The sequence below is a fragment of the Agelaius tricolor genome, unplaced genomic scaffold (genome assembly GCF_023055355.1).
Source record: "Agelaius tricolor isolate 1412-34295 unplaced genomic scaffold, bAgeTri1.0.p SCAF_7, whole genome shotgun sequence".
Lineage (NCBI taxonomy): Eukaryota > Metazoa > Chordata > Aves > Passeriformes > Icteridae > Agelaius > Agelaius tricolor.
In genome coordinates this window covers 19,238,569-19,252,558 of record NW_027269267.1, presented here as the reverse complement: position 1 = coordinate 19,252,558, position 13,990 = coordinate 19,238,569, and the positions used below count along the sequence as shown (strand labels likewise).

The window sequence follows — 13,990 nt, the reverse complement described above, 5'->3', positions numbered from 1 at the left end:
TTCTAAAACTGTCAATCACCTTCAATGTATCTGCAATGTTCACTAAGAAAGATGCTTTTGCTTCAGTGATTCTGCCTTGTGTTGTGTTCTTGGCATGAACTAGTGCTTTTCATTAATGTCAAATCCAGGTGGGATGTATTTTGTGTATAATAAGACCCATGCACCAAAATACTCCCTAAACTCCTTTTGCCTCAGCAACCTAGATGCATATCAAGCAGATGAACTAAGGAACATATTTTCAGATACAACAAATCAACTTGCTTAAGTACAAACTCAAGTACACACACTTGGTACACACTCACCCTGTTGTAATGGATATACCTTCTAGGCTGCAGGTACTAAATGTAGTGCTGAAAATGACCAGAAAATTTGAATTCTGTTAAATCATTCAAAATGAGAAGATGTTTCTGTGGTTTTGGCTTTTTTTTTTTCCTCTCTTATGCTTCCTCCTGTGCCTTTGTGATGATCTGATAAAATTCCTCAGGGCCTCTGTTTCTAAGGCTAGAGAAGCAGTAGGACATAGATGAGCATCTGGAGGCATTGAGGCCATTAGAAACTAAATTAGGATATTTTAAGTCATTCACAAGGTGTTCTAGTTCTTTGATTTATACGTTTTTCCTCCTCATGTATCACTTCACTGAGTGCTTGGATCAGCAGCATGTCTTCCCACAACCTTGCAGTAAGCTACGGTTTTAATCATTAACATTTCTTCTTCCTCGGAAACTCCTTCCAAGCAGAACTGTTTGAATTGCAAATGAAAATAAAGGTGGACAATAATGGAGGCACAATGGAGTTGTGAATACTGCCATCCAACCTATTTAATTTTTTGCCTGGTTAACATAGAAAGCTTGTACTGGATTTCATTTTTATGTTGTGCTGGTATGGTCAAAAGTGCAGCATTGTAGATTAGTAACACTGCTGCAAATAAGAACTTTTAAATTAAATTTATAATTTTTGTTGGGGATTTTTCTGAGACAATTCAAACTTCTTCGGGTTATATTATACAAATATCAGAATTATTTTTTAGATATTTTATATATAGGACTTCGTAAGTGAAATGCATTTTAGAGATTTGTATCTGGCTTCATCTATAACCATATATGTACACATGCATCACAGCATGCTATTGTTGTGTGTTCTACAGGTTAATGTCTGCTGGAGCTACCAAAGTTTATGCCATTCTGACTCATGGCATCTTTTCTGGTCCTGCCCTCTCTCGGATTAATAATGCATCGTTTGAGGCTGTTGTGGTAACCAACACAATCCCCCAAGAGGAGAAAATGAAACATTGCCCAAAAATACAGGTACAGTGGTGTTATGTCATTTCTTTAGACACAGTATTTGTATTTTACTGCTCACTGGTGCTAGAATTTGTGCCTTGAGAAACATTTTGCCAAAACATGCTAAAGAACTGTTTTAAGGGAATTCAGATAATATAATAGGGCACTTCAAAATATTTGGTATTTGCCACACCTTGAGTATGCTTGATTGTTGAAAGAGTGACAAATGTAAAATTGAATGGGTTTTTCTTCTTTTTTTTTAATCAATATTATTCATACAATATTTGCATGTAGGACTTTAGTCATTCTGTTGAGGAGGCCACAGAAATCTTAGGTGACGTTATTTTTCCTTGAAAAATACAAATGGAATTGTTCTAAAAAGTCACGTGTCCCTTTTGGAGGTTTTCCTTAGTATAGAGTGGAGCAAAGCATAAAGGATTGAGGTTTTAAATGCATTACTGGATTTTTTAAAGGCTTAACATTTGGTATTTATTGAAACAGGGCAAGCACTTCAAAAGGTGTACTTCCTTTAAATTGTATTTATGTCAAGCAGACACTGCCATCTGATGGCAAGAATAGTGGGGCTTTTTGACAACATGCCCTTTGTCAGAAGTACTCAACAATATGAGTGTTCAGTGATCATAGTCAAGTCATTCTTACTCAATTTTTGAGTTCTTATTTGGTATTATTGCAGTTATTATGTATATATTCAATACCTAAGCTTTAATGTTTTATTACTTTCTAGAAATAAGCTACAAAGGTAGATGGACTGTTTGTTTATATGGCTCTAAATTGCATAGTTTATTGCTCTTGGCATGCCATCAAATTTTTCTTCTCAATTTTTCTTTCAGTTTATTGACATTTCCATGATCCTGGCAGAGGCAATTCGAAGAACACACAATGGTGAATCAGTGTCTTACCTGTTCAGTCACGTCCCCTTGTAACTGCAGGGGATTCCACTGCATCTTTGCAAAGGTCTCTTAAGCTAGCACTGTTTTTAACTATGCACATCAACCATGAGAAATTACAATCTTTGTACAATTCGAGAGCTTGTATGTTTAATTATCATATTTGTCTTGTAATTACCATTTGTTCTTTGTAAATGGGCAATAAATCTCCATCTTGCAGAAAACTTAAGAATTCTCTTGAGAGTCTGGAAGTCTTGTGTGTTGTGCAAGTTCTTCTATGTGCCTGTTCTCACATTTGGCTAACTGCTGTGTCAGATCCATTTTTCTATACAGAACTACAAACTGTTCACAGAACTTAACAGGATGTCCATGTGTAAGATCATTCTCTGTGTTAAGCTAAATGCTACAGACCTTTCTTGTATCTATTAATCTGTTGGACAAACAGCTGGGGTTTTTTGTTTATGTTTAAGTACCATGAAAAGTATTTTGTAAGCCCTAATATGTAAAGGTCATGTTAATTTTGAGGAACTGTTAACATATAAATAGTATGACCTGTTTGATACACTTAATGTTCACCTTTTTCCCCACAAGATATTTGGGGCTGCTGTTTTCTTTTGTAAAGCTCTCATCACATTAAATTGTTTGCTTAACATCTATTCTGTAAAGTTGCTGTCTTGTAAGATTGATGTTTCAGTATTATTAATATCACTTGTCTAAACAATGACCAAGCTTTGATCATGAGCAGTTTGGTATAAATTTCATTTTTTCCTCTGTCATTTTAGACATTCCCTGATTGTGATGATAGGAATAATTTTATACAAGCTTTCCTGTTAATATTATAAAGATTTATTGCGCCAAGTCCAAACAGAAAATTAAATGCACTTAGACTGGTCTGTACCATGGTTGAAAAGTATCTGAAAATACAGGGGTTTTCAGCTTCCACAGTCAATGGATCTTCTCCAAATTCCTGTTACAAAATACCACAATACTTCACTGTGCAGTGAGTGAACTAGGCTACAGTAACAAATCATGAATGCTTTAACATTAGAGAATGAAAATCATTATGAAAACAATTTTTCCTGTTGTATTATGGGACAGCTTATGGTTAAAGATGGGTAATGCAGTCAGTAATGGATTAGGCAGGGGGTCGGGACTCAAAGTTGTAATTTTGTAATTAGGTCTTTGAGTCCTATTATGAACTGTTCTCAGTCTTTCTGTTAGAAGAGTAATTTGTATTAAGATACTATCCCTGTACCTAGATCACAGGAACTCAAGTTACCACAAAATTTTACAAAAATTACCACATTGCATTGCAGAAGTTGAAGGATTTAGCTTATATTTGTACATAAACTTTATATTGACTTGTTCCACTGCCCTAGTGCAAGTACACATTTTTGGCTCTCTTGGTAGGAGTATCTGATGTTTGCAGCTTTGCTGGAAGCTCTTGTCATAGACTCCAGGGGTTTTAAATGTCAAATGCTCTGAGTCTGGTGCTGAGATATGGGACTGTGGGGAGTGAAACCTCAATGTCTTTCTTGTACTGAAGGGCCCAAAACTGAACAGAGATAAAGATTCTCCTTAGCCCTTCTTTGGTTGTTAATGCTAACAACCAAATGTTGTATTGGTTGTTATTATAGGAATACTTTATTCTCTTTTTCTGCAGCAGCCAGATTAATTTCTTTTTGGTCTTTAGACCTTGTCATTTTCTCCATGGTCACCAAGCTCTGAGTGCTTTCTCTGCTCCTGTTGTAGGCCAGTCTCCTCCAATGCCAGTCTTCTGTTTATTGTTTTGGTTCATTTTATTGCCTGCAAATACATTTTTGCAAGGGCTGTCAGCAAGGAGCTTACATCAAATACACAGATCATACATACAGAAGCTTTCAGGCATCTGCAAGTGATTTTGTTATCATTTCCCCAATTTTGCTATCCATTTCTCTTTTTGGTTCTTTTTGCACATCTGTCTATATCAGTTAGAAGAGTCAACTTATGTATTTCAAAAAATGAGCAAGATAACTGTTTTTCTTGAATAATTTCATGGGTGAATTATGCAATGTTAGACTGAATGTTGTATTAACTATGAATAGGTGAGGTTGTATCCTCATTCTTGAAAAAAGGGTCAGCACTTTAGAAAGAAGGCATTGCTGCAGGACCTTAGGACTGCCAATAAACTACCCAGATTTAAGATGAACACAGTGGAATCCTAATTTTGATAAATAAGTTAAAGCAATTTGCTGTAAGTTTTCTTTTAGAAGACAAAGGGGGGGAAAAGGAAACGTGAATTCACCAATCTTACACAAACCAACTGATGACAAAACTCATAGATGAAGGACTAAAGCAATTACAGGTTCCTGCTTTTTTTTAAATTATATTCTTCACTCAGCTGCAGCAATATACATTTGCTCTTACCAATGGGTCCTCCCCTAACATGTGATGTAGCAGGAAGTACTTTTTTGGTTTTAGGTTACTTTGTGTTTCAGAGGAGACAAGAGATTATATGCAACTTCTGAAGGAAACTGAATTTTTAAAATCAGTAAACCAGTAACTCCTTGTGCCTCCAAAAACCAAACTATATTCTGGAGTTCTGAACTGCAGTGCATTTACTTTCACCACTTTTGAAGGAAAATATTGCTGTATTTTGCTTTCCACATTTCATAGGTTTAAGGAAAAAAAGAAAAAGCCGCAAAAGCACGCTCTGTGTTTCTATTAATGTTTAGCTAAACCTGCAGTTTCACTCTGTAGAGAATTGAAACTCCTGTGCTCTTAGATGGGTAACACCAAGTTTCTAATATAAAGAAGAATCAGCCTTATGTCAAAATAAAATGCTGAGTGTCTGCCTAGATATTAAAATATCTGAAGTTTGTGGGTTTAGACTGCAAGGAAGGTCTCCAAAGACCCTGTGCACCCGCAAATAATTACTGGTTTGGGTGATTGGACATGGATTACAAAACCCACTTGCAACCAAAACACTCATGTTCTGGTGTCATGAGTAGGGATGTTGCTGTCATAGCAGGGTCATGGCTGGGTATTTGAAGAAATCAACACAGTCCAGCTTGTGTCAAATCATTCTCTTCTTTCATAATTAGTTAAGCACATTATCTTTGCTGTAGGGTCAATAATATGAGTGGAAGCTAACTTTCCTTTGTTGTCACATCCACAGTGAAATATTCAGAGCAGAATAGCTAGTGTAGAGTGTTTGCTAGTGTAGAGTGAAGGTTTTCCTCCTACCAGAAATTTCTTTAATGGCTTTTCAACACACAGCAGGATTTTAGTAAGATTTTTGCATTAGTTATGGTAGCACCCAATGAAAACCTCGGTGCTTTTTGAAAAGCAAAATCCAGTTATCAGTAAAGAAGAATTATTCTGCATTGCATTACTTCTAGGATTCAGGCACAAAGGTGAGAAATATAGTCCTGAATTAATATATTTGGGAATTAATAAGCCCTTTTCTAGGCCTTGATTGAAATGGCAACAATGCTGTACAACTTCCCTGTTTATGTCTAAATGACTCAGACACGAAACACAGGAAATTTGAAAGAATGATTACAAATTCTTTCCCTGTTTATTCTTCAGGTTCCTATCACCTGAAATGAATTTCTCGGCTCCACTATAGTCAGAGAAATTATAAATTGCAATTTCAAATGTAACGAAAAATATGTGGAGAAGAAAGGCATGAAAAAACCCCACAAACTCCACCTAATAAACATGTTCTGGTGAGCATGGAGGCTTGTAAGTATGGAGGCACAGGGAGTTACTGTCTGAAAGAAGCCATGTTCTGTGAAATGCTGGATTGTCATCAGCATAAGTCTATTTAAGGTTTGGCCCTCCTACACTCTCCCACACAGTTTTGACCTTGTTGTATGCCATTTCCTGTGCCCTTGCCACTATCTATTTTATCCTCATTGGGTTTGTTTCCCTTCCCCAAAGTCCCATTCACTTAATAGACATTTCTTCCATAGAGTATTCAACTTAGAGCCGTCCCTCTTCTTGAAGCTGTTCTCATCAGAAGTGAATGTCAAATAATAATGACTAAACTTCCAAAACTGAACTATTGTTAACATCAGTAACCAACTTCTGTCTCTCTTTTCATGCAGCTTACACCAAAAAGAGGGGGAGGGGGAAAGGAGGAACTTGAGCTTCTTCAAATCTTAGTTTAGTCTGAAGTGACAGACTTATGCTTATGTAACACATTTTTGTCCTTGCTGATTGATCTTAAACTTTGTGGCCAAATATTTCACAATTGTCCTTTGAAATTCCCCATAGCTTGGGTGTTAACCTTTTTTTTTTGAGTAGTTTTTATAGTTTTTTATGGTGTGGAACTGTATCTAGGTAAAACACAGTTTGAAATTAAAACTGTTCAAAAGTAGCATAGAAGAGAGCATATTGAAGCATATGAGAATAAAAGCACGTGGATGTATGAGTAATGTAAGAATTTTTTTAAAGCAGAAAAAAGAGTACTCAGTTATTTCTGTGGGGGTGGAGCAGTAGATGAGATGCTGTTGTTTAAAGTACAAATGTTAGAGGAAGTAGGTTGCAGCAGTTCTTTCACATTCAATTATTTCTCAAGCTGCAATTGAGGTGAAAAATAGTGATGGAGTAGTGATTTCTGCTGTTATCTTGAGTGAGTTATGTCATGTTACATTCTCTTCTGCACCTCAGCTGAACCACTGGAAACCACTTGGATGCTGTTTTCTTCTGCTCTGTTATTATAGTCTCTTCCAGCATCAAATCTGCCAGACCTGGAAGCACACAGAAAATGGTATGTTAATCTTTCATTTTAAAATTGCTCTTAGGTATCTTTGACTAGAACTGTTGTCGATTTTCAAGAGCATATTCTGCTTTTCTGTTTTCTAAATGGTACAGTTTACTGTTACAGTTATAAATTGCAGTGCATCATGACCAGAAAGGAAATTATTCATTTGCATTAAAACTTATTGTACATCAGTGCTACAGAACGAGCAATGAATGTCTTTTCAAAATGCTCTAAGTTCTTATGTGTTTATTTTTCTCTTCCCTTTCCTCCTGTCATAACCTAAAATGCATGTGGCACCTCTACAGAAAAACTTCTTTCAGAAACATATAGCTGTACTGTTGCTGAATATTTGAAGAACACCCTAAATCATTTAGAGTTTATGCACATGCCAGTTAAGATCAGTAGATTAGTCCTTTTCAAACTTCTTATAAAGCCAAGCATAGATCACAGAGAAAAGAGCAGCTCCCAAACTCTAGCTGTACATTTAAGCAAGCCTCTCGTTGCAAACACATTGCACAGGACAGCATTGCTTTTTGCTCTTATTAGAAGTCTTTTTGTTTGTTCTGGTACTATAATGGATGTGAGGTTTTACACATGTGAATATCCAGATACAGCACCAGAATGTAACTCTTTACAGTTCAAATAGTTAATGCATTATAAAGATTATCAGGAAAGGGAAGAATATACAAAGAAATGAAGCACAAAGATTGTAGTAGCTAGGCTGGCTCTGCAACAACACTTACGTTCCTAAAAATACTGAAATATGTGAGAGTTTAAAACCTGAGCATTGTAAAAGACTCAAGAGTCTTTTCTTAAGAAACATATTAAAAAAAAACATTCATGAAGACTTTCAAACCCCAGATTCACTGCCCCTAATTTCAGGCACCTAAATGGGCAGCATTGATCTCTGCTTGGTGTGTACTCAGGCAGATCTCCCTCGATCTTCAAACCCAGCAGTTCCTGCAGAGAGGCCTCTCTCTCTCTCCCACTCAAATTTCAGTGCTGCTGTGTTCCATGGGCACTTGCCTTGGGTGACCAGACTAACTCTGGGCTCCATCGGTCTGCTAATGCAGGAAATGGAGGCAGGCAGCTCCTGGGACATTACAGGCCATGGTAGCATAGGCGTTTTTTGGTATTCCATTAGTGTCCTAACATCCTTTACGTGTATAATATGCTGTGTCCCCTGGGAAATAATTAAGGAAGGCAATTTTTTTTCAATAATATATCCAGATTTTTCTTTGGCAGTGTCTCTTGTCACTCTAAGAAAGACCTTCAGTTTTCCATATAATTTAATAGCAATGGCAGAGTCCTTCCTTCTCCTTTCCACATCCCTGACCACATTACTGGAGAAAAAAGGATTCTACTGAAAAGGGGTGGTGAGAGGAAATTAATGCCTTTTATCTTTTCCAAATTCACTCCCCACTTACTCTGATTATTCTCATTTATCATTTTTATCCAAGTACTTTTCTACATCAGGAGATCAAAAAACTTAATCCTGCTCTAAAGCGGATTGGCTAGACTGTACTGAACTCTCTTACCCAGTGATCTCTGTTTGGGTGAGTTTCCTAAGTGAATTCCAATAAGCCAAATTATGGCTAATTTGATACCTAGCAAATGAAAACACAAGAGTCAGAGATGGTAAAATATGAATACACAGGCATGGCCTGGTTAGTCCGAATGAGCCTTCCTTGAATAATTATATGAATGACTGCCATGGCTACCAGCCATGGTATTTAGCTACTTTGTCTTTTCCCAGAGGATCTATGGAAAAGAAGAAAGCACTACAGCACTTCCAGGGAATGGGCAAAGAAACTGTGGTAGCACTGCAACACCATGTCACTGTATCAGGTTACACTGAAGTCAAGGTCTGCAGTGGACTTTTACATTTTTCCTTCTGTACTGGGGCTCTGTAATTCCAAAGATGACTGAAGGAATTACCAAAGTGATGCCATTTGGATGTTGAGTCAAAGTAGCAGAAGTGCAGAGCTGTGTGAGACCTGATCTGGCTTCTCTCACATTTGCTGCCCTGCAAGTCACCAGAGCACTCTTCCAGATACACAGATGCAGAGGTAGATCAGTGTAGTTCTCTAAGGTAACACAGAAACACAAATTTGTACAGGCGACACAGTGCTCAAAGTAAACAGGGTGAGCAAGAGGAAGCCTCACTTCACCTCCAAGCCCATGTCACCTGCAAGGCACAGCTTTGGCAACACTCAACAGGGTTCACACAGACTGCTAGGCAGGTCTCTGTATGCTCTTGTGTCCTAGCTAAAGAGATAAAAACATTTCCATGTATCTTGAACATTTTACCAAATCATCCAATTTTCACCGGCTTAACTTGGGTTATGACATTTAATCAATATTACGCCACACACAACCAATCCTCATTGTTTAAATCCTCTATGTGCCATGCAAGCCTCCACCGCTGAGTTTTCAAGGGAGAAATGAGGCTGTTGATTTTTGTGGGGTGACTTGTCTTTAAAACTCTTGACCAGCACCAGACACAAGCAGTTAAGGTGCTAGGCAAGGCAGCAAGATGGTCAGGGCCCCTGTGCCTGTGCCGCACAAGCCAAGCTGGCAGCCTGCCAGCCAGGGTTTCCTTGACACTGACTGCTGCTGAGGAAGTAACTAGTAGGTTGTGAAATATTAAAAACTTTTTCCATAATACACACAAATCTATGAAGTCAGCAAAGACTCGACAGACAGAGAAGCTTTTTAACATGCCTGAGAAGCTTCTTAACATGCCTGTGGGATTTTAGCTCTGGTTATGCAGTCTGATTATTAGGCTTTTACCGAATATGCCCAATTTTAAACTTGCATTTTTATGGCCCCACCTCAAATTGATACTTTTTTTTTTCATACTTCTTCCCTTCTTGGGCAGTGAAAATGCAAACTGGTATGAAACTTTATTGAATTAGACATTGACTGGCTTAGGTCAACTCTACATCCGTTTTGACACTTACTAGAGGAAGAGAACTTATGATAATGTTAAATTTGAATTAGGAAATCAGCCACCCATTAGTGAAGTTTTGAAAGTTTACACAAGCTTTTAAGTGAATATAAATTTTACCCAACTTGCATACGATTTGAAAAAATAGCTGTGTTCATCCATGCTATTATGCAAAGGCAATCTGCAGGATGTTTAATGCCTCTTATTTTCCCTTTAAAAAGAATGTTCATAGAGACAGAGAATTTATTCACCCCTTTTCACTTTTTCAGGAGATATTTTATTAATAATTCCTTTTTTAGAGAGTGGTATTTATTTTAATACTAGAATTCTTGGACATAATAAAAAAAGCATTTGAGGGGAAAAAAGAACATATGTCTTCCAAAACCTCTAATCCTACTTGCACATCTGCACATAATCCTATTCCTCATCAGTGTGAGACAAGAACCAGAATTTAGATGTATAGTTGGCCTCACCCAGTGTATAGATGAAATATTCCCATTGCATTAAACTAACACCTCCATTTTTCCTTGGTTTTAGGTACCTTGTGCAAAGATGTCAAATGCATGGCCGTTTATCTTGCTCTTCATATTCCCAATGCTGCTGTCAGGGGCTTGGTTTCCCAAAACTTTACCCTGTGATGTTAAATCTTCAGAAGATACTGTGACAGTGGACTGCACCGACCGGCGCATTACAGAAGTCCCCAGAGGGATCCCTGGGAACGCTACCAACCTTACCCTGAGTATTAACCATATTCCCCACATCTACCCAACATCCTTTGATCGTCTTGAAAACCTCCAGGAGATTGACTTCAGATGCAACTGTGTGCCTGTCAAAATGGGGCCCAAAGATAATGTGTGCACCAGCCCACTGAAAATTGAGAATGGCAGTTTTGCTGCCCTGACAAGACTGAAGTCATTATATTTGGATGCAAACCAGCTGGCAGAAATACCCCGAGGTCTTCCTGCTACTTTAACCTTGCTGAGCCTGGAAGCAAACCATATCTTTTCTATCCAAAAAGCCAGCTTCTCAGAGCTAGCAAATATAGAGGTATTGTATCTTGGACAGAACTGTTACTACCGCAATCCATGCAATGTTTCATTTGAAATTGAGGAAACAGCCTTCCTGGCACTGAAAAAGTTAACAATTCTATCCCTGAAGTCCAATAACTTAACACAAGTCCCACCCAATTTGTCATCTACTCTAAAGGAATTGTATATTTACAACAACATGATTCAAGAGATTCAAGAACAGGATTTAAGTGGCCTTCCCAACCTAGAAATTCTTGACCTAAGTGGCAATTGCCCACGTTGCTATAATGCCCCATATCCTTGCATTCCCTGTCCCAGGAACTCAATTCAGATCCATCCAAAGGCTTTTGACTCCTTGGAAAATTTAAGGATTTTGCGGCTTCACAGTAACTCTCTTCAGAGCATACCCAGCAGCTGGTTTAAAAGCATCAAGAATCTCAAAGAACTTGACCTCTCCCAAAATTTCCTCATGAAGGAGATTGGAGATGCTCAGTTCTTGACATTTCTCCCTAGCCTTGTGCAGCTTGATCTGTCCTTTAACTTTGAGCTGAAGGTGTATTCTCCCTACTTGAATCTTTCGAAGACATTTTCCTCCCTCTCTAACCTGGAAACCCTGAGGCTCAAGGGTTATGTCTTTAAAGAACTGAGGGCACGAGATCTACATCCACTGCTCAGTCTTAGGAATCTAACGATGTTGGATCTCGGGACTAATTTTATTAAAGTTGCAGACATGACAGTGTTTAAAGAATTCCCAGCTCTTAAGTTCATTGACCTCTCAGTGAATAAAATTTCTCCTTCTTCAGGGGAAAGCAACTTCTATGGATTTTGCTCCAATCCTGGCATTTCACTTGAGCAATCCAACAGGCAAGTACAACAAGAGATGCATTATTTCAGGTATGATGTGTACGGGAGAAGTTGCCGTTCCAAAGCCATAGAGGCTTCTTCCTACCAGTCTTTAGTTAAGGAAGATTGCCTTAACTATGGAAAAACTCTGGATTTAAGCAGAAACAATGTATTTTTTGTTAACCCCTCAGACTTCCAGGGACTTAGCTCCCTCAAATGTCTCAACTTGTCAGGTAATGCAATAAGTCAAACTTTAAACGGAAGTGAATTCTCTTCCTTGTCTGAATTGAAATATCTGGATTTTTCTAACAACAGGGTCGATTTGCTATACCAAACTGCTTTCAAAGAACTCAAACTTTTAGAAATTCTAGATCTGAGCAATAACAAATATTATTTTCTGGCAGAAGGTGTTACTCATGTGCTTAGTTTTATGAAAAACCTAGTCCATTTGAGGAAGCTGATGATGAATGAGAATGACATTTCTACCACGATTGATACAGGAATGGAAAGTCAATCTCTTCGAATTTTAGAATTCAGAGGCAATCGTTTAGATGCTTTATGGGTGGATGGCAATTCTAGATACTTGTCCTTCTTCAAGAATCTGACCAGCCTGGAAGAATTGGATATTTCCTTCAACTCACTCAGTTTTTTGCCTCATAGTGTTTTTGAAGAAATGCCTCCCAGTCTCAAGATCCTTAACTTAACAAATAATCGACTGAAGAGTTTTATCTGGGGAAACCTCCCCTCTCTGAAGAACCTAGTAACTCTGGACCTGAGCAATAACCTTCTGACTAATGTTCCCCGAGAACTGTCCAATTGCTCTTCATCTCTCCAAGAACTGATGCTCCGAAACAATCGCATTCAGCGATTAACTAAATATTTTCTCAGAGATGCTTTTAAATTGAGGTATTTGGACCTCAGCTCAAACAAGATTCAAGTAATTAGGAGATCTAGCTTTCCTGAAAATGTCATTAACAACCTGAAGATGCTGCTTTTGCACGGCAATCCTTTCAAGTGTAACTGTGAGGCTGTGTGGTTTGTCTGGTGGATCAATCGGACGCAGGTGACCATTCCTCTTCTGGCCACTGACGTCACCTGTGCTGGCCCAGGGGCACATAAGGGAAGGAGCGTGGTTTTCTTGGATCTGTACACATGTGAGCTGGACACATCATATCTGATCCTTTATGCTCTGACAGCTTCAGCCATCCTTGCCTTAATGGTGATCCCAGTGATGAGCCATCTGTACTTCTGGGATGTGTGGTACAGCTACCATTACTGCACTGCCAGGCTGAAGGGCTATCGGCGCTTGTCTTCTCCAGCTGCTTGCTACGACGCCTTTATTGCCTATGACAGTGAAGACCCAGCTGTGAATGAGTGGGTGCTGCAAGAGCTGGTAGAAAGGCTGGAAAACCAAAAAGCCAGGCAGTTCAATTTATGCCTGGAAGGAAGGGACTGGCTCCCAGGACAGCCAGTCTTTGACAACCTTTCCCAGAGCATTCAGCTGAGCAAAAAGACCATTTTTGTGCTGACCAACAGGTACATTAAAAGTGGCCGCTTCAAGACAACATTTTATATGGCTCATCAGCGGCTTCTGGATGAAAAAATGGATGTCATTATCTTGATATTTCTTGAGAAGGTTTTGCAGAAGTCCCGCTATGTCCGTCTGAGGAAGAGGCTGTGCAAAAGTTCAGTCCTGGAATGGCCAACTAATCCTCAGTCTCAGCCCTACTTCTGGCAGTGCCTGAAAAATGCCATAGCTATGAGCAATTCTCTGGCTTACAACAAGCTTCTCCAAGAAACTGTTTAGCTCTACTCTTTCCCTTAAATGTTATTATGATACACATGCACCTTGTTTGGCACTTTTTAGTGTGCAGCAAGAAATTATGCACTACCCCCTGGAAGTCATTTTTCTTTAAAATCACCACTTCCAGCTTTTAGTTCACTATAGGCCTCCAGCATCTCCTGTGTTTGGGACAAGTGTGGCTTAGACCCTTGGTCAACATGCTAAATACGCAGAGTGATGGAGTGGTTGGACCATGCCTAAAGTTGCTGCTGTTCAGACACTGTTGGAATAAATGGGATTTTAATAAAAAGGTATAGTTTATCTATTTTTTGTATTTATGAAAATCAAGAAAAGAAATCACTGGCACATTTGTGTCCAGAAATAGCTTTTAAAAAGCTCATTCTTTGAACTTAGAAGTTGGGAAAATAAAAGATTTCTTATCTTTTCA

General features: G+C 38.5%; 2 protein-coding genes across 5 annotated transcripts in view; both read left to right on the top strand.

Annotated features, from left to right (window-relative positions):
• Positions 1-6,947, top strand: part of PRPS2 (phosphoribosyl pyrophosphate synthetase 2) — a 26,984-nt gene extending 20,037 nt beyond the window's left edge. The window contains exons 7-9 of one of the 4 annotated variants that reach the window (XM_071430533.1): positions 1,145-1,304; positions 2,132-2,255; positions 6,845-6,947. In XM_071430533.1, the coding sequence (XP_071286634.1) occupies positions 1,145-1,304; positions 2,132-2,224 (253 nt within the window). In that variant the 3' untranslated portion in view covers positions 2,225-2,255; positions 6,845-6,947. Of the gene's footprint in view, positions 1-1,144; positions 1,305-2,131; positions 6,789-6,844 lie in introns of those variants that run through there. The other 3 variants (XM_071430536.1, XM_071430534.1, XM_071430535.1) reach the window with 3 other exon arrangements.
• TLR7 (toll like receptor 7) lies at positions 6,851-13,990 on the top strand. Its single transcript, XM_071430532.1, has 2 exons — positions 6,851-6,944; positions 10,426-13,990. The coding sequence occupies exons 1-2, from the start codon at positions 6,942-6,944 to the stop codon at positions 13,564-13,566; spliced, it is 3,144 nt and encodes a 1,047-aa protein (XP_071286633.1). The 5' UTR covers positions 6,851-6,941; the 3' UTR covers positions 13,567-13,990.